Genomic DNA, 21,926 nt, shown 5'->3' on the forward strand with positions numbered 1-21,926 from the left:
ATAAATAAGTATCTAAAACATTTGTAAAAACATAAAACCATAATATACATAAAACACAATTACTTAAAATAAATCAATAAATACACAAACACTTTAACCAGTGCTTTCTGAGACTGGATGAGTAACGGGAACCACTCACTGTCGGATCTGTGAGTGCTAAAATTATACTGTTACTCGAACCATCCAGTCGTTCTCTAAAATTGAACATTAGCTTCCTTAAAAGTGCTTTAAAAGTCCAAACACCCACAGCTACAAACATCTGGCTGGCACTACCACTTCTAGGTATCCTGCAAAGGATTCTCATCGCATCATTATATGCAACATGCAGCTTCTGCATGCTACATTGTTTGTAGGATGACCACAAGGGGGCAGTATATAGCGGTGTGCAATACGCTTTAAACAAAGCCACTTTAACTGGAAGTGAACAAAAGCTGAATTTGCGTGCAATAGTATTTGCCTGCACATAGAGCTTACACCGTTGTCTGTATATGTCATCATCATCATTCATTTGCTCAGTAATAAAGTGACCGAGGTATTTCACCTTTTTGTGAACTTCAAGAGTTTTTTGTGCCAGTTTAAACAAAGGGAAATTTAGCTGTTTATCCTGCTTGGTTCTACATATCAAAACAGCACTTTTAGCAGCATTGTACTCAATGTCATATTGCACACCATATTCAGTACAGACATTAAGAAGATCCTGTAACCCAGCACTGCTTGGACTAAAAACAACCAGGTCATCTGCATACATGAGATGATTTATCTGCTTTACCTAATATACACCCAGTGTTACAGGCTCTCAGTTGTATGGACAAATCATCAACATACAAATTAAATAAAATTGGAGACAAAATCCCACCCCGTCTAACACCATTGCTGACACCAAAGGGGGCAGAAATACTGCTTCCCCATTTAACCTGCATGTTCTGATGAGCGTACCAGTAAGAGAGAATCCTCACGATGTACTGAGGAACTCCCCATCTCTTCATTTTATCAAAAAGTTTTCTGTGGTTCACTCGATCAAAAGCCTTAGAGGCATCAATGAAAGACATGAGAACAGATGAATTTTTAGCCCTGTACAAACTGACTATTTCCTTGAGTGCATATATGCACATGTCAGTGCCGTGCTTTGAAGCCAAACTGATTATCCAGAGAAGAGATGAACACACTAACTCTGTCAAACAAGATTCTTTCTAACACCTTAGATAAAATACTGGCTAGTGCAATTGGCCTGTAATTATCCAAGCAGCTCACTTTTGCAGCTTTGTCCTTCATAACTGGTACCAGTAAAATACACAGCATTGAGTCTGGTAATATGCCATGAATCATAAACCCAGTGAAACAGAGTGCTAAAAGAGGAGCTAGCCTTACACTAGCATGTTTTAAATGTTCTGCAGTGATGTGATCCAAACCAGAGGATTTATTATCAGACAACCTATGAATGGCTTCATATACTTCATGTGTCCTTACACTTATTGTGTCATTACTCATGTCAAGATTGTCCTCATATGGTTCACTTTTTATACAGTTAAACAACGCACTGTAATGCTGTCTCCATAACGCTGCAATGTTATCTGCCCCAGAAACACCTTCAACAGTTGATGGTAGAGATGGTTTACAGTTATTAAGAGCTTTCACCTCTTTCCAAAAATCTGCCGTATTATTACACAGCATTTTCCTGGCCAAAGAATCTGCTCTTAGCATTTGCTCATTTTTAGTTATAAAGCGAACAGCGTACTTATATCTGGCATTCGCACATTTTTTCTGTTCAAATTCTGGGCCTTGTTTAGGTCTTCCAGCCATGGCCCAACATTTATAAGCTATGCGAGCTTCATCATGGTACATGGATACATGTTCTTTCCAGCCAGGTCTGATGTTAGGTTTCTTATGCTTATATTGTTTATCAAGCAGTGTGCCACTTTTATACAGAGCAGTCACTATATCATCATACATGGAGCAGAGTAAATGTTTATGCACAGCATTCTTACAGTTGACATCTTTGCACAAAATAGCTTCTTTATTTATATGCATATTAATAATCATACGGTTCTTGGAGTGAGTGCATACACTCATGAAGTTTAGTAACTTCCGGTCACTGCAACAAGTCCAGGTACAGTTTACCGACGGATGGGTGCAGGACCTTGAAATGCACCGTGTAGAACGAAAGACCATCGTACGTATCATAAGTTTACCAATCTCACAAATCGTCGTCATAAATACACATTCCTTAACCGTTTATTAATATAACCTTTGAGCTCAACGGTAATTAATTAGTAGTGGAAATAATTTCTGGTTCATCACAGAAATGTAGCAGTGACAACAATACTGTATGCTGTAATCGCACTGGACAATTAGTGATACAAAACAACTGTTTTATCCTGTGAATAAACGTATATGTTTTTGTCAATGTACCATAATAACATAAGCGAAACGCAATATTGTGTCAGGACAATTCACTATTTATGCACAATAAATAAAGGAGCATAGCGCCACAATTTCTGTTCAGCGCCAGACTTGCTTGTAACCTATATCACCAATTATGTTATGAAAATGACGTATTAACTACTAAAAAACACTGACCTTCGTGTAAATGCTTGGAGCAGACTAACCTGTGAGCTGGAGTGTTCTGGGACGTTATATTTGATCTTTGAATGGCTGCAATCCAGGCCATCCGTCGCGTCTTTGTTACTTCGGAAACATGGCTCGAACAATTTCTCTTCAACGACGTAATCCGATAACAACCGATCTCTTTACCCGTCGGCTTCCCGTGGCTGTCATGCGACCGGCTATTGCAGTTAATAATACAACAGCTTCTTGACATTTTTGTGTTTCTTTTTATCGCTGTATAACTGATTTTAATTGAAAGCCTGCGTGCGCTAGTACCGCTTGCCACGAGTTCCCAGAATCCTTTGCGGTTCTACCCGTGAATGACGTCACATTTTCAATCTCTATATAATATGCATGTTAAATTTTATATTTGGGGTAAAATATCAAGTCTTTTCAAGTAAACCGGTTCAAGTCCAATTCAAGTCCCAAGTCATTGGTGTAAAAGTCCAAGTCAAGTCACAAGTCTTAGAACATTTTTTCAAGTCAAGTCTAAAGTCATAAAATTAATGACTCGAGTCTGACTCGAGTCCAAGTCATGTGACTCGAGTCCACACCTCTGCTATACACTGCAGACGGCCTTGTAATGAAACCCACCCATCATCTACTGATTACGAAAGAGTCCAGAGGGGAGTTGTAGACTGTAGATTTCCCACCACATACTATTGTTGCTATGAATTTTTAATTAATTTATATTTTTTTACTGTATGTGGCATTGACATGAGACAGTGAGCCTGTACAAAACTGCTCATAAAATGTCTTTTTCATGTAATTAATTACTATACATTTTACCCAAATTTATTCAAATAGGAAGAAATGGTGTCTCTGTTAGAGATTCATTTTAGCCATGGATTAAGCCACATTAATCCAGCAGGAGAGTATATGTGGGTTTGAGTCCAGCACAGTAGTGTGCCCCATGGTTGTGTTTGTTTTCATCTCTTCTTTGTTGGTTTGGTGTTTTTGTCAAATTTATTGTGCAGTAAGAAAAGAATAAAGTTTGGTTTATTGCCAAGGAGACTGATTGACAAGTGGCAATTATTTGAGCATGACTTGTTCCAAAAGTGGGAACAGGCCAATCTAACATCAATCTCAGCACTACTGTGATGTCATGTTGATGCATTCTTTAAGCTCTTTTGAATGGAAGCAGCAGATGTAGATGCTGTACAGACAGTGTACACAATACAGTAAAAATCCAATGTATGACACATACTTGTTTATACATACTTACTATACTTCTTTGTACTTGGTTTACCAGCTCACAGTTATGGATTCTCTACATTTCCCTAAAAGGTAGTGCAGCATGGCTTTCAGAACTCTCACTTTTCTTACCTGGAAGTCGTCTGTGGGGAACTGCAGCATGTCTCTGAGAACATCACTGATGATCTCAGTTTTCCTCTGTAGGAGCACATTCTCATAATCCAGAGGCTCAATGATCTTTGGCTTTACCTGAAGGAACAGATGACTGAATTAATCCAGCTCTTCACATTTTTGTCGTAGTCATTTACAGCATAAGCGCACAACCTTAATGGCAGTCTTTTACTGTAGAGTTGTCAAGGGTATTATTATTGCACGGGTTGTGAGATAAGTTACAAAAGGAAATCTGTCACAGTGCATGGACAACAAGTTGCCATTGTCCTTTCACAGCATTACTGATTGAAAGCTACAGATGTAGAAACAGAAACAGAGATGGCAGTGAATGTGGGTTACGGTAGGAGACACTGGTGTGTGTGTGTGTGTGTGTGTGTGTGTGTGTGTGTGTGTGTGTGTGTGTGTGTGTGTGTGTGTGTGTGTGTGTGTGTGTGTGTGTGTGTGTGTGTGTGTGTGTCACTGTACCAGTCACAGTGGGCTGAGCTCAGATTTAAAACCTCAACAGGAGGAAGATACACCCTGACCAGGAGTTTTAACTTAGAAGTAGACCATGCTGTATTGTCACTGCAGACATCAGCTGTAACATACCACAGAAAAGACCCAAGGGGTTCCCCCCCACATGTCCTCCCTCACAAAGTCTGATGTTCACCAGTGATACACGCCATCTCTGTGGATGTGGATATTAGACTAAACCAAGACACAGTTCTGTGTTTACAGAACCAGTTAATTACAAGGAAATAGCTGTTCTGAACAGCTACATTTCTCTACACATTAAGGCCAAAAATGTATTTGAGTGCCCTTTTGCAGTTTCAGCCCTTGTAGCTAGATTAAGTAGCTATACTATGTTTTCTGTGTGGGAACTGAAGCTTAAAACTATAGGTTTGCCTTTGTTTTTAAACTCCATTTTACTAGGATACCTGCCAAGTATTGTGAAGTAAAACATGAGAATGAAGAAAAGAAGGGGTTTTCCAAGCAAAGTCACTAACAGACACCTCAGTGAAAAAAAGTTATGCCTTGTGTGCAAAAAAGAAGAAAAGGCTAAGTTTGCAGATTTAACACAAATTCTAACATCAATGTATGAACATACTCACTGTAATAAAGCTAAAGTGCTGATGTTTCGCATATGCAGAGTATTTACTACTTTGCCACCTCCATCAAACCACACTTCAGTCTTTTAAACCTGCTCTTTCACTCTTGTTGCTATCCTTAATGTCACAGATCACACACCAACACTCATCTCCACCCACTCCACCCTTGCCGCACTCTCTCCTTCACCTCTGTTCTTAATGGTCATAATTCAGTTCAGCACAATGTTATTTAAATAGCACCAAGTAACAGCACCTAGTTTTTTTGGATTTACTTAAAAAAAGATGTTAAGTAGATCCACCCAACTGTGTTAGCTCCAAAATCACTGATAAAGTTATCAACCTGACCATCAACCAGACCAACGCAAGTCACACACAGCCTTTGTGACCGAAGCCATTGGCCTCTTGCCATCTGGGCCCCAACAATAAGACCTCTATCAAGAGTTTTCCTCTTACCCTCTTGACACAAAATTAGACACAACTGTCTGCTCAGAGCACGACTGGATGTTAAGTGCTAAATTGTAAAATGCAGTTTACCAGTGTGGAAGGATCTGCATTTGTCATTTTTCGACTGATTCATTCAGAATTTTTTTTATCCATCCGTATTTGACAAAAACACTGACTGCCCAGCATAGCTATGCACCTGCTTTAGTATGGATTAAACTAGTATTGACAGTAGTTAGGAACTGATTCAACATCATTTCAGTTCCTAAACTGCTCAGTTGAGTGTTGACCTGTCACTAATAGCTGTAAAACTAAACTGAGATTTCTGGTTTCAAAGTGACCACTAGAAGTACACATGATTCAAACTATTTGGATAAGCCTCTGAATCCAGTGAATACATTAGAAAAATAAACAAATGTCTGCTCACAGAATTACATTTACATTCATCCAACCAATACTTTTGATGATACAGTGCAAATAGCTCTTAGTCCCTTGGATCTATAAGAGCATGACAAGCAAAAAAACTTCAGTTCAAATTTCCAACTGAATGTTTGCCAGTGAGATCGAAGATAACAGCAAGCGGCTGTGAACTGTGTGACTTTCAAGTAATTCATTCCCAGGCTATGGTGCTTTTTACTATTTTCTTCAACAAATGAGCTCTCTATCAACTCTGCATTTAACTTCTCAAACTCACTAAGGCACAGGAACAGTTCATGAAAAAAAGGACTCACAAGTGCTTCATATCCTAAAAAAGATTGACATTCAACCCTCTGGAGAGGTGTGACCTACTATTTCCAATTTCCTTCAAATGCCTTTAAAAAGATCTTCAAAGTAGCTGTTAAAAAGAATCTATGCACTAAAAGGTAACAATCACATCTCTTCCATTTAGCAAGAAATTTCCAGATTTAAAAAAAACAACTTGTGATTTATTTCTGAAATATGGCATAAGTACAACTCACCGTTGCCCCCTGTGACCCTGCCTCCACCTCTGCCTCAATCTCAGCCAGGCTCTTGTACTGCTGTGGAGACTCTATCACCATCTCCTTTCTGGGTGTTTTTCCTGCCCGTCCCTGCATGGCGATCAGTCTTGTCTGTGCCTATAGCCAGATGGACGATTCTGTCACTGGGCTACTGCCTTTAGTCTGTGAGAGTGTTGCCAGGGTCCAGTGACATTCCCTCTATACTCAGTCGCAACCGTCAAGCTTCTCTCTCCCGTTCTCTATTCCAGTCTGTGAGGGTGGGAGGGGCTCACAGCTGTGTGTGTATGCGTGTGTGTGTGTGTGCATTTGTATGTACAGTATGTGATTTGTGTGAGTAGGAGGGGAATATAATCACATCCCCATTAAACATTCGGAAGAGGCACAAATACTCGCCGGCCCCACCTACTACTAAGCTGAAAACTGAACCCACCTAAAAAGGTAGGAAAAAAGATGCAATAACTCAGATATACTATACTTACTTTCATTTCGAACACACTTAAAAGGCTAACTCTTTAAAATAAGGTGTAGTAAATACCTAAACACTCATCTCAAAAGACAATGCTATCAAAATGCATTGTACAGCAAACCATTACTTTATAGACCTTACCATTTACTCTAAATTGTTTGTCCTTCTTATACTGTAGTGCACTTCAATAATACTGAGGTCATTGAGGTTCATATTTGAAATGCCAGAAAATAAAGTTGGCTTGTCATTTGTTTGGTTGATCAACACCTCAAAGGAGGCATCTGAATTACTTTGTTCATGATGTGAACACATAAAAGCTACAAGCTTTAGTTTTACAGATGGATCCTACATTGGTTCCAAAACACTAAAGCTACTGTTGATATGAAAACATGGCCAATGGTCACAGTTACAGTATTTCAACAGTCTGCATTGAGAAAGTTCTACTCCCCGTTGCTGTTTTGCTCTGCTTTGAACTGTTCTTGTGCTGTATCCACTGCAGCAGGCACCCACAGCAGGGTCTACTAAAAACACACTTCCCCCTTATCCGGGTCTCAGATACAGCACACGCTCTCCTGCTGCTTCAGGAACACTTTGAGTTGCCTCTTGCTTATCCATACAGTCATCACTCTCTCTGAGGACAACCACTTGCCTTTAATCTTTAAGCAACAGAGGCGCCTCAGCTCAGCTCCGTTTTCCATCGAAGGCTGTGTTTCAGAAAGATGACATTTAAAGTTTTCAGTGAGGAATTACTTGTGCTAAATTTATGCAAATCCTTTATTTTGGAGGCTTTCTTTTCTCCATTAAGCTATAATTCACACAACTCCAAAACACACTGCCGTTTATGAGCCATGGAGTCTTACTGAGTCACACACACACAGTTAATAACTCATCCAATTATCTCCATGAGGTGTAAATTTATGGCTCCCTAGTGCACACAGACTGTAAGAGGGGGAGGTGGGACATCACAGCGTGGAGATGACATGCTATGGGTCAGAATGACTTCAAAGGCCATCATTGCTCCACTGCAGTTTCAGATCCATCGCTCCTAATAAAATGTAGCACACAGGCAGGCAAGCGTGTGTGAGTTGTGTGAGCGTGTGAGACTTTTTTGTGCCGCAGTTTCCTTTGATCATTTGCACAACTTCTTTTAACTGTACAAGCTTCAAAGAGACTTGCTGAAATGTAGCATGCAGAGAAATTATTTCCTCTAAAAACAACGGAAAAGTGCACCATTTATTATTCAATAAGGTGTGGTGCAGAAGAGCTTCATTATGGTCCAGCAAAACCATCAGTAAAAGAGCAAGTAACTGCTGGAAGGATTTTAGTCAAATGTGGTTCATACACTGGTTTATATCAATTAGGGTGGTTGTGCAGAAATATAGGGAGGGTAACTTTCAATTCAATTTTATGTATACAGCGCCACATCACAAAAACAGTCGCCTCAAGGTGCTTCATAGATACAGAGAAAAACCCAACAATCATATGACCCCTTATGAGCAAGCACTTTGGCAACAGTGGGAAGGAAAAACTCCCTTTTAACAGGAAGAAACCTCCGGCAGAACCAGGCTCAGGGAGGGGTGGCCATCTGTTGCGACCGGTTGGGGAGAGAGAAGGAAGACAGGATAAAAGACATGCTGTGGAAGAGAGACAGAGATTAATAACAAGTATGACTCAATGCAGAGAGGTCTATTAACACATAGTGAGTGAGAAAGGTGACTGAAGAAGAAATACTCAATGCATCATAGGAATCCCCCAGCAGCCTACACCTACTGCAGCATAACTAAGGGAGGATTCAGGGTCACCTGATCCAGCCCTAACTATAAGCTTTAGCGAAAAGGAAAGTGTGAAACCTAATCTTAAAAGCAGAGATAGTGTCTGTCTCCCGAATCCAAACCGGAAGCTGGTTCCACAGAAGAGGGGCCTGAAAACTGAAGGCTCTGCCTCCCATTCTACTTTTAAATACACTACGAACAACTTGGGCTGTAAAGAGTTTTTCTAAACTTTTATTACACCTGCCAGACAGCTTTCAATGAATCCTGTCGTTAAGTCTGACGTCACTAGCTGTGTCTGGGCCTAAACTCCGCTGCAGGTCCATATATCAAACGATCACTATGGCATTTCTGAGAGTTGAAAAACTGTCTTTCATCTTTAATAATGATCAGTGTTCTGCTCTACCAGGTGTAACAATTGAGTTTAACATCCAGGCATCCATGAAAACGGAATTTATGACATTTAACGGCGTTAGAAGTTAGCAGGAAGTTAGCTCGCTAGCTTCTATCTAAACACAATATAGCATGCCCTGACTGCGGAGTTTTGGAAACAAATTAAAACGTACAGCTCTGTTATCACTTCCAACATAAATGAAGACAGAAAACAGCAGTGACGTTTGCAGGGTTACTGAAGTTGGACTAGCTGGTATATAATGATGTGCTACGTGATCGCTAGCGACACAGCTATGTTAGCATAATATAAACAAGCTAACTTTTTTTCCACTCGATAAAAGTTAACGTGAGTATTCTCGTGGTCAGGTACAAATGTAATCGCATGGCAGGATGCTGTAAAAGGACCAAACTTCAGCCAGGAGAACAACTGAGATAATCCATCCACAATACGAGGTTAGTCATTCATATACTGCTGCATGGGCTGGGCTGTAGTTACATCCTAAGGTTTTAAAAACTGATCTTAAATAAATGATTAGCGGTAATAAAAGCCGAGGGAGGTCAACAGTGATCACTGACTGTTTTAGGAGCTTTTTGAGATTAAATAGAAGAAAATACAAAACATTAAACATGTTAACAACACAAAAGCCATATTAAACACAGACTACTTTAGGCCCAGAAGTAGGATTTGTCACGTCATCACTTAACGACCGGATACACCAATTTTTGCACACGTAGTAATTTTCCCCAATACCACCAGGGAGAAGACTGGTGACATTCTGGTATGACGCTGCTAAGCTAGCTGCATTGTTTCTTGTGAGGCTGCTCCTGTAAGTTTATGGGAACCGTATGTTTGAAGTCACTTGCACTCCCACTGAAGAAATGCTAAGAATATTTAACATCTACTTTACCGTAACTCAAAAAGATGTGAACAAGGGTCTGGTTAACGGCTGGTTTGTTGTAAGCAAGCATTGAGCTGCCTCAAATCCTAAAAACTTACCACCATAAATTGGACACATTTATAATACTAAACTTGAATATTTGAGTTTATTTATAAACTACTGATATTTCTATTACCAAATGCTAGCATGTCAACACTCTAAACAAGGACTTGGCAAGCTTGACTATGAAAACAGAAACTTTATGAACTGAGTGGGAACAAAACTTTTGGCTTACAATGCTTTGCAAGTTATTTTCATTCACGTATGAAGACACAATGAAATATCTATGAAGACAGACAAACAGAAAGACAGTCGCAGTGGAAAGTAGGTAGGTTCCTACCACAAAAGCTGCAGAAACTGTAATATAGAGTGACCTGAAAGCCCACCTAGCAGGCGACTTTTTAAAAAGCAGCTGTACTGATAACAAAAAGACAAAAAGAGGTAGCAAAACAGGCAATGCATGTGAAAGCCTTTAAAATAAACAATATATTGAAAACACTGGATTCTGATGTTTCCCTTTAAACCTCAAAGCTTAGGTGAAGTAAAATGGGCAAAACAACTGTCTTCAACAGGAGAGTTTGAGGTAAAACATTTACTGTACACTGAATCTAATGCATGTTAGAGACTTGGCTGTCCTTTGGTCTTATGCACTGCTGACTGCTGTGTCCCTGTCATCCTACGGAGGCTGCAGTGACGGTGACGCCAGCTCAGTATAATAATCAGCCCCTTGTCAATAGACTGGCTGCACTGAGGTCATTCTGCTTCATTCACCCACATCTCTGGAGCACTCTCATACACTTCCACAGGGTATCACGGATACCATAACAGTCACACCACAAGTGACTTTGGCTCTGAATGTGTGTTTGAAGGGATTGCAAATCAGTTTATAGGCCCATCTCCGTAAGAGCCTGTAAAAAAAAAAAAAAAATCATAGAAAAAGCAGAGGAGGAGGAAGTGGAGTGGGATAGTCTCCACTTGCTTTTATTCAGCTTGAACCAATTACGACATGTGAGCCTTTCACAAAGTTCCTGAGGGGAATATATATACACGCACACACATGTGCATGTGCACACACACAAACATATACATATAAAGACACAGCACATCACAAGAGTCTGTGGAGTATTGCATAAGGCCAGATTGACATAATGTTTGAGAGCTACAGTTAGCCTGGGGAGTCAAAGTGTGAGGGTGTTGACTGAAAAGAAGTGAAACTTCCCCTTCAGACTGATCTTATATGTCATACACAGATTTAAAACACATTTTGCCACTGTCTATAACAGTCAACAACAATTCAGAATGAGGTTAAATTAAACTAGTAGCTGAGTTTCATTCAGTCTTCAATCTGTAACCTAATAAGATAAGTGGGTAATAATAAGATGCTGGGTATTCTGCATCACACGAAAACTAAAGCTGGGCTTAATGTGACTCAATGTTTGTGCAGTTATGTTTTGTTTGCTTTTCTTTAAGTGGCACTGTGCATTATTGGTCTTGTCTGTCCAGAGGACATTGTGCAAACTTGCAAAACTATTTCAGGTCCTAGGTCTGGGACCCAGTGTTCTGAGTTTTTTGGAATTTGAATTCTCTTTTACTATAAGGTATTCTCTGTTTGGTTTTTAGTTATTTTTTATATTTTGATTCTATTATTTATATATATTAGATTTCCTTTGTATTTTGAGTCTTCAGTTCTTAGTTCCAGCTTCTGTTTGTATTTATTGATTTTTTTATTGAGTCGTCTTCTAATTGAACATAAATATTGACTATACTAATTGAGTTAGCATGATAAATGAGTCTGAGATGTAGCTCTTAGGTGTCCTTTCAGTCAATTCACTTGTTACAACACATAGTATGGCATATAATGCCTCCGCATGTTGTGGCTGAAGACAAATCTGTTCAAGCTTGTAATGCAGATGATCTGCAATGACTAACCAGAGTTCGTCTGCTAGTCAAACCTCAGATACAGGAGGAACAATGCGGTTTTCGTCCTAGTCGCGAAACACTGGACCAGCTCTTTATCCTCTCAAGGATACTTGAGGGCACATGGGAGTTTGCCCAACCAGTCTACATGTGTTTTGTGGACTTGGAGAAGGCATTCAACCGTGTCCCTTGGGGTGTCCTGTGGGAAATGCTACGGGAGTATGGGGTGTCTGGCCCATTGCTACGGGCCATTCAATCCCTATACAACCGTTGCAAGAGCTTGGTTCGCATTGCCAGCAATAAGTCGGACTCGTTCCCGGTGGGTGATGGGCTCTGCCAGGGCTGCTCTTTGTCACCAATTCTGTTCATAATTTTTATGGACAGGATTTCTAGGCGCAGCCAAGTGGCGGAGGGCTATGACTTCAGTGGCCTCAGAAACTGATCTCTGCTTTTCGCGGATGATGTGGTTCTGTTGGCTTCATCGGGTGATGGCCTCCAGCTCACACTGGAACGGTTCACAGCTGAGTATGAAGTAGCGGGAATGAGGATCAGCACCTCCAAATCTGAGGCCATGGTTCTCAGCCGGAAAAGGGTGGAGTGTCCACTCCGGGTCGGGGATGAGTTCCTGCCACAAGTGGAGGAGTTCAAGTATCTCGGGGTCTTGTTCGCAAGTGATGGGAGAAGGGAGTCGGAGATCGACAGATGGATTGGTTCTGCGGCCGCAGTGATGCAGACCCTGCACCGGTCCGTCATGGTGAAGAGAGAGCTGAGTGTAAAAGCGAAGCTCTCAATTTACCGGTCGATCTACGTCCCTACCCTCACCTATGGCCACGAGCTGTGGGTAGTGACCGAAAGAACGAGATTGCGGACATAAGCGGCAGAAATGAGCTTCCTCCGAAGGGTGGCTGGCCTCTCCCTTAGAGATAGGGTGAGAAGTTCAGCAATCCGGGAGGTTTAGAGTAGAGCCGCTGCTCCTCCACATCGAAAGGAGCCAGCTGAGGTGGTTCGGGCATCTGACAAGGATGCCTCCTGGGCACCTTCTGGGTGAGGTGTTCCGAGCATGTCCCACCGGGAGGAGGCCCCGGGGCAGATCCAGGACACGCTGGAGAGATTATATCTCTCGGCTGGCCTGGGAACACCTTGGTGTTCCCCTGGATAAGCTAGAGGAGGTGGCTAGGGAGACAGAGGTCTGGGCTTCTCTGCTTAGGCTGCTGCCCCCGCGACCCGGCCTCGGATAAAGCGGAAGAAAATGGATGGATGGATGGATGGATGGATCTGCAATGACACCTGGGACCTGCCTGCACATATACACCCCTGTCATCACAGTCATCTGTCAGTTCTTGCCCTCTTAAAACACCTCTGCCAAGTTGAACTAGATAGTTCTGTTGTCTGCTGACTTGAAGTTAGGCTAACACCAACTTCGGGGCGGTTAAGCTATGCTCAGTATGTAGGCTACCCCAGCTTTATCCAAGTCCCAAGGACAGAAGTATTCAGTCAATGCTCCTGCAACTAGCTGGGGTGATCACATGAAGATCCGTGGTTTTCAAAGGATACACTGGAGAGCCTGGCTACCAGTGTTGGTCAAGTTACTTGAAAAAAGTAATCAGTAACTAATTACTGTTACTTTACTGATTACTTATTTTCAAAAGTAATTAATTACTTAGTTACTTAGTTACTTTTTAAAAACACGATTTACAACCTGAAGAGGTGATAAAGTGATAGATCTTTCAGCCCAATTCTACTTTTTCTACATAATCCATCATACAAAATGTAATCAAATGGAAAAGTCTCTTTTTTTTAAACTTGTTTTATCAGTTTTAATCTTTTAACTTTATACATCAAGCAAAAATTTTATTATATGCAACATTCTCTGACTTGAATAAATTAGTTTAACATTTAAACCTATTTTCTGCACATTCCAGCACATAAAATAAAATATTTTTTGTGTTTACACTCACTCTTTCAAATAGATGCAAGTAAAACACAGCAGAAAATAAATAAAGTCAAAGACTCAGCAGTGCTGTTGCTCTATTTTCACCTGTAAAGCAGGACTACAGTAGGCGGAGGTTTACCCTGGTGCAGGTGTGCCGCGGTCAGTTGAAGAATCCGCGACTTTCTCTGTGAGTTTCCCATTACGTCATGGCGCACCCGGTGCTTGCTTGGAAGTTTAGGGGTTTTTTTCGCTGTAAAAAGAAGTTTTCTTCCCACGCACAATGGACGCTAATGTTTTTGTCACTTTTTATGGAATCAAACTCAAAGTAAGGTCAGTACTTCCACGCTTTAAACGCTGCACGCTCATACTCTCTCCCACAATCGATATGTGATCCATTGTTGATCTGCAGACAGCTGTTGTCACTAACGGCGCACTCGCTTACGTCACTGTCGTGAGACATTCTCGCAAAAAATCACGGTTTTAGTAACGCAGCGTTCCTACGGGAAAGTAACGGTAATCTAATTACCGTTTTTGCAATAGTAAACCCTTACTTTACTCGTTACTTGAAAAAAGTAATCAGATTACAGTAACGCGCCCATCTTTGCTGGCTACCACAGCATTCTGCAGCACCACGCAATGGTGGTCCCTCTGGTATGCGCTTAGTTGGTCAGGGGTTCATCCTACAGCAAAACAATAACCCAAAACATAAGTCTGAGCTATGCCAGAATTACCTCAGGAAAAAAGAACAAGATGGTAAGCTTAAAAACAGTCTCCAGACTTAAACCCCATCGAGATGGTTTGGAATGAACTGGACAGAAGAGTAAAAGCAAAGCAACCTACAAGTGCCACACATTTATGGGAACCTCTGCAACACATACGGGAAGAACTTTCTGGAGAATATTTGACTTCTGTTATAGAAAGACTGCATTGGTGGTATGTTTTGGGTCATTATCATGCTGGACGACACATCAATGACCCATCTTCAGTGTCCTAGTTGAGGAACGGAAGTTCTCGCCCAAGATTTCACAGTAAATGGCCGCATCCACTGGCCTCTCAATGCAGTGATGTCGTCCTTAATCCTTAGTACCGGTACTTAGTAATGTTATAGTTTTGGGCTAATGCACCACCTTTCTCATGATCATCAAATGATGGCTATTTTGATTCCATTCCCATTTTCAAATAATTGCACCAACAGCTGTGTTCTTTTCATCACACTTTTTTTCTGATGGTCTTGTAGCCAAATTCCAGAATTCCAGCCTTGTGCTTGTCTATAATCTTGTCCCTGACATCCTTTGAGAGCTCTTTGGTAATGTGAGTTTTTTTTTCAGGGTTTTGGTTGATATTCTGTTCCTGTCCAATAAAATGAAACTATCATAAAAAATAGACTGCTTATTCCTTTGTAAGTGAGCAAACTTAAAATTCAGCAGATCAAACATTTTTCACCCAACTACACTGGACAGATTATTTACTGGCCAGTTATTAACCAGTTAGTAAACATTAATTATTGTGTTGTTATTAGTTACTGATAAATAAGTATTAAGTGCAGTTAATGATCAATTTGCTTTTTATTTGATGATGGTTAATATGCTGACTGTGTTACTGACTTCTTGGAAAATATACCTAAACACAAGACTAATATTTAGTGGTAGTTACCAGTGTGCTGGTGGGAATCCACAGTTGAGATCCCCTTAGACTTGATGTTTCCACTTGCTCCTCCAGAACCACCAGCTCCACCTCCCCCTTGATGTAGCCACAATTTCTCTCAAGGATGGAACGCAGCACCTCCAAGAGAACCACGCTGGTGGTGCATCCCATGGTGCTCCCAGATGCTCACAGGTACCATGCAGGAAAAGCTGAATTTTTGCGAGACACAGATACAGCAGCCCCAACTTTGTCTGTCAAACTTGACCTCTTTCCCACAAAGTCCTGTTGCAGATGAACTGACAGGTATCAGATGATCCCCTGTAGCTTACAAGGATTCCCAATCATTCCATTTGAAACACATTCACCATTTTGAAAAGCAAATCCAGCAAATCTCAGCCTAAGGGTCAGGCTGCTGAGTGGCATCCTTCTGTTTGCTGCTCAGTGGGGATGAACGGCATGAGGCTGCTGAGCTGCTCTTTCAGTCAGAGCAGGGCGTTGACTAACAGCCTCCTCTTCCTTCTGCTGGGGGATGAGGATGCTCAGTTGCTCTTTCCTTCTCCCTCTCTCTCCCCTTTCTCTTTCCCCCTTTTGTCAACCTCGTATCTCACTCATTCTTGTCACTACCCCGCCCCACCCACTCCTTCTCGCTCTCTCAGCAGCCCCCCACCCCCAACCTACAGTCATGCAGCTTAGTCATTTATCTGACTCTGCATGCTTTGTCAACAGTACAAGCAGACTACTACTAACAAAAATGCAAACACAGACTCACCCACACATAAATCACCTCCTGCAAACAACGTTTTACTCTTCCTCTTTCCCCCTCTCGCTTGATATTCTTTTCCCCACTGACACTGGAATTACAGCAGATGCAGTAATCTTTGATGTCATTTAGTCTTAAAAGGAATGACTTAACTTCCCTTGATCTTGTGTGGCAGTCACATGGTCACTAACACAAGCCTGGTATTACTTTTACTGTTATTTACTGGTCGCTGTCCTACTGCGTCATAGAAAAAGCTATAAAATATACAGGTGTGTTTATTTACAGCAATTTAAATGTATATTCTTCATCTTCTCTGTGGTTGCTGGTATAAATATTTGATCAGTGATTGACATACTCACCTACTTTTAAGTGGATGATGTAGCACAATGGGTAACACCTGGGTAACGCATCTGATTCTGATAGGAGATATACATAATTGTCAGGATGTCACAGTCTCCTGTGGAGACATGGGTTCGAATCCCACTTCTGACACAAATTATTTATGGCAGCTGGATAGTGTAGTAGTAAGAGTACACACCTTTGAAGCGGGAGTCACAAGTTTGAATTCTGCCCAGTATCTAGTAAGATACTGAATGAAGTTATTTAAATAAGTTCACGTGTACTGCAATCATTTTTTTTTCTATTAAACTAGTGTATGCATGAGGATAATTGTAAAAATACACACATACAGTTAAGACTTTTCAGAGAATCTCATATAGTAATGTCAGTTACTGGAACCTCAACTTTATTCCTACAAAAGGAGTTTCTAGGTCTACTGTACACCTTGGAAATCTTAGGATCTCACAAGCCAGCGTTGTCCTGGTAATGATCTACCTTCAAGTAAAGGTAAAGGCTAATTTATACCATTGAGGCCTCATCTCAAAAACTGACATAGAAGTAACTCTGTCTGTGAAGCTGGATTTAAGAAATAAGTACTTAAAGTTTTAAAAACGTGTTTAGCACCATCTTCTGTCAGTATGGAACCTTACGTCACCGATTGGTTGGTCACTGTCAATAGACTTAAACTAGCAACAGAACCAATAACTCAGGGGAATATAAAGAGAGTAAACTAAAAAAATCTGTTTAAGGGGACCACTTTTGTGCTGCAACAATAACTTTTATGTTAAAATCAAGGCTATACTGTCTACTTTCTGAAGCAGTAAGTGGTTGTACGTTGTTTAGCTAACTGCACTGACACAAGAAAATCCACCTGTTAGCCATAATGTTTGTGTTTGTAAAGCACTTTAAAAATAAGGGCTATGTGGAGAAGAGTCTGTTTGAGTCAGGTGAAAGCTGGTTCAACCCACTGTTACAGCCAGAGGCAGCACAAATGTGACCCCCTTAAACTGATTTTTAGTTTTAGTGTCCCTTTTTTCCCTAAATAAATAACTGCTGTAACAGCAGTTATTGTAGTTATTGGTTGTCTTATTAGTAAGATTTCCATTAGTTTATGTTAGTTATGTCAGTTTTTGAGAGCCGGCCTCAATGGTGTAATCAGCCTTTATACATTTACTGTTTCATTTCTACTTCAAGCACAGTGAGGGGATCGTTGTTCCACTGCTTTATAATCCTGCTATATAAATACATTCAGACTGAATTGAAAACTGTCAGCTGTGGTGGAAAATAACATCTATGAGCATGAAATTCTATAAAGCTATAGAGCAAAAACTAAACAAAATAATGAACTGAAAAACGATAAAATGGTCTTTAGACCTGCACAGCAGAGCTCCACAGTTGACATTAATTCTCTATTCTGCAGGATATTTTTGCTACTAAATTCTCAAATCACTTGCAACAGGCATTCTGTTTTCACTTTTGAAAGCTCCCTTTAGAAGTAAGGACAATAACCTGCATGTATATATTCATTTGAGTTTCCCTTTCAATAAATACAAATACTTTTTGATCTTTTTCCATGTGTTGTAAAGCAGACTGCAAAACAAAAATAGGAAAATCGCCCTCAGTCAGCAAAGCAAACATTATGCTTTTCTCATGTGCACATCCTTGAATAAGTCTTTATTCTAAAGTAACTTGAAACCTGTAATGCCAGGAGACATGGACCAATGCTGCCTCCCAGAGGCTGATACTAACAGTGCAACAACCCCGATAACTTGCTGGAAAAAGCCAGGAGACACTTCTAACCTGAATATATTCTGAAAAAGCTTTCTATGAAACAAAACAAAACAACAAAAAAGCTCCAGATATATGGTCACTAAAAGCTTTGCCCAAACACTGTAACACTGCCCAGTGTGAGCAAGCAAACGAATGGTTTCACTAATGTGGTTTGATTTGATTTAATCAGTTCAATTACACACAGCATCTCTTAACCATCTAGGATGAAAAGAGGAATGGAATTTTTCCATTTTAATGGGGTAAGACTATAGGCTGACAGGCAAAATCAGGAAGATAATATGGTAAATACGGTACAAAATAATAAGGATATTATATGATTATCCATCCATGATATGGCTCTTGTTAAATGAATACAAACAATAAAACACAGGTACTTTTAAGTTAGTTGAGGTTATGGGGAGAGGGACCCTATAGGGGTCCAAGCAGGGCTGGACTGGGACAAAAAAATCAGCCTAGGCATTTTGACTACAGACCGGCCCACCAGGTATTATAGGAAAAACCATAAAGCTCTTTGCTTAGGCTGCTGCCCCCGCGACCCAGCCTCGGATAAAGCGGATGAAGATGGATGGATGGATGGATGGATGGACCATAAAGCCTTTGAATGAAAACAAACGTCGTTGTGACAGTGATGTACACTGTCTTGTTGGTATATATGTATCACTCTAAAACTTAAACCTACACTCCCTATTCTGGTATTCTAAACAGTACTTAGCCAAAACCCAAAGACTGCTTGGTCGAGTTAACCTCCTAAACTATCTACAACACATGGTGGAAACCTGACATTAAGACAGAGAAGACTAGAGGTAAAACATGACCATTACTGAATATTAAAAATAATAAATGACAGATTTAGTGATGTTTTCATGAACTATTTATTTACCACATCAATTAACATCATGGCAGGGCAAAATATTTTTTCTAACAAAAAAACTAACTAACAAAATAACTAAAAACTGATATTTGCTAGACGTTTTAAATGAGAATAAGAAAGAAAAGTATTTCTTTGTGCCCCCTTTCCCTGTTAATGCCCTACCTGCCGTCCTGGCAAAACTTTGCTAGAGCCGCCCCTACACAGTTACCAGATGTCAGCTAAGTAAAAAAGGATACTGGTGTTATTTGTCTCTCAAACAGTTCATAACTTCCCTTCAACTAATTCATGTCACCTAAAAGGTAAACCTGTTTCTCCATCACCTGTTCAGCTCTGATGATTCAGTAAGGACATCTCCTGGTTTCATCTTCATGTTTCCCAGATATCCAAACCGATATCAAGACCAGCAGCTTTTACAGCTGTGGCTCCAGCAAACATCAGCTGATACTAGAAAGTAATATTAAATCAATTCTAACAACAGCTGATCAAGCTTAAACGTGCTGCTGCCACTGGTTTCCTCTTTCTGGTGCAAAGTGGGCGATAAACAAACAAGACAGACGGGACTTGTGACAGAAAAGCCAATCAGCTGATCATTGATCAGTTTCGTGATTGAAGTAGCAGCAGCTGCCTCCCCTTTCCCTCATCCACCTGCTGGCCTCCACCACTTTCTAATTTTACTGAATCTGTGGAAGCTCCGCCATAGCCACCACCAAACAATTGAGTTATTTTTACACATCTGCCAGCATCTGGCCAATCCGCCACCTTTCATTGTTTACACCGTTACGGGGAAAAAACAGAACAACAAAAAAAATCAGCGCATAAAAACGAAAAATTACCATCGGCCCACCAGACAGATTCCCAGTATGCCCAATGACCAGTCCAGCTATGGGTCCAAGGACAGTCTCATTGAAATGTGAAGGGCTCAGATCATGTTCCCATTGTTCTTTGAGTGTTACTGTGCTTCCTCTCTTCATCTCAGGCACAGAGGCCATAAGTTTCATCATGGACCTAAATTTAGGCTAAAAGTAATGAATGCACTCCACTGTGATTTGGGTATTGAGTGCCTGCAGGTATTGACAGAGTGAAACAGGGTCCACATGAACCCTGCAGAAGAACGTTTTTATTTCAAAAAAAAAAAAAAACCAAACATGTTCGGATAGACTTTTAGTAGCTTTAAAATTAGCACACTGTTGCTGTTTTTTGTTTCAATCTAAGTAGGCTTCAAGTTTTCTAATTGTATCGCTTTTTGTCCAACTTTCACATGTCAGGATCCTCAAGCAACCAAAGAGGCCATGAATGTTGTCCACACCAAAAACCTATTTTTGCACATGCTCCACAGAACTGGATATGCAATTGTGTCATCTGGGTCAGATAAAATATTTTCTGGTCACTGCCCATTTTTTGCAGACACAAGTGACTACACAGCTGATTGAAATAGCCACTGGGTTTTTTTTTCATGATGGTTATTTGAAAGTATTTATAGACAGTGGAATACCGAGAGTGTAGCCTGATGTGTTTCACCGAATCATGGCTGCACCAGGACATTCCCGATGAGAATGCTTCCGTGGAAGGCTTCCACACTGTTCGGGCGGACAGGGACAGCATCGCTAGCGGTAAGCGTAAAGGAGGTGGGCTTGCTGTTTTAGTTAACAACCGGTGGTGTAACCCTGCCAACATAACAATCAAAGAAAGGATTTGTTGCCCGGACACTGAACTGTGTGCTGTTGGACTCAGGCCGTATTATTTACCCAGGGAATTCTCTCACGTCATCTTGGTGGCTGTCTATGTTCCCCCCTCTGCTAACCCCACAGCTGCATGTGACACTATCCACTCTGCCATAGCTCGGCTACAGACTCAGCACCCGAGTGCCTTTATTGTGATCTCGGGTGACTTCAACCATGTATCACTGGACAATACACTACCAACATTCAAACAATATGTGGACTGTCCCACCAGGGGAGAGAAAACTTTAGACTTACTGTATGCTAACGTCAAGGATGCATACAGCTCCTCCTCCCTCCCCCCACTTGGTAGGTCAGATCATAACCTGATTCACCTCACCCCCCGCTATGTGCCAATTGTGAGGAGGGAACCTGTGACCACCAGGACTGTTAGGAGGTGGTCAGAGGAGGCAATAGCGGAACTACAGGGCTGTTTCGAGGTGACCGACTGGGAAACACTCTGTGAGCCTCACGCCGAGGACATCAATGGGCTTACTGAGTGTATCACAGGCTACATAACTTTCTGCACCGACTCCATTGTTCCAGCTCAGACTGTTCATTGTTACCCAAATAACAAGCCGTGGGTGACTAAGGACATCAAAGCCCTCCTCAACAACAAGAAGAGGGCTTTCAGAGGGGGCAACAAAGAGGAGGTGAGGAAGATCCAGGTGTTACTAAAGGACAAGATCAGAGAGGCTAAGGACAATTACAGGAGGAAGCTGGAGTGGAAACTCCAGCAGAACAGCATGAGAGAGGTGTGGAGGGGCATGAAGACCATCACTGGATTCAGGCCAACCAACAGCAGGGGAGCTGAGGGAGGTGAGAATAGAGCCGACGAGTTGAATCTGTTTTTCAATAGATTCGACACCACAGTGTCTGCTCCCACCCCCACAACCTCACCTGCAGTCA

General features: G+C 41.1%; 1 protein-coding gene across 1 annotated transcript in view; it reads right to left on the reverse strand.

Moving 5' to 3' along the window:
- Positions 1 to 16,038, reverse strand: part of LOC308393546 (dedicator of cytokinesis protein 9-like) — a 56,826-nt gene extending 40,788 nt beyond the window's left edge. The window contains exons 1-2 of the mRNA XM_080877401.1: positions 15,548 to 16,038; positions 3,931 to 4,047 (exon numbers count right to left, since the gene is read on the reverse strand). Of these exons, the coding sequence (XP_080733527.1) occupies positions 3,931 to 4,047; positions 15,548 to 15,709 (279 nt within the window). The 5' untranslated portion in view covers positions 15,710 to 16,038. The remainder of the gene's footprint in view (positions 1 to 3,930; positions 4,048 to 15,547) is intronic.
- Positions 16,039 to 21,926: the final 5,888 nt, after the last annotated feature.

The sequence above is a fragment of the Rhamphochromis sp. 'chilingali' genome (genome assembly GCF_963969265.1).
Source record: "Rhamphochromis sp. 'chilingali' genome assembly, chromosome: 3".
Classification (NCBI taxonomy): domain Eukaryota; kingdom Metazoa; phylum Chordata; class Actinopteri; order Cichliformes; family Cichlidae; genus Rhamphochromis; species Rhamphochromis sp. 'chilingali'.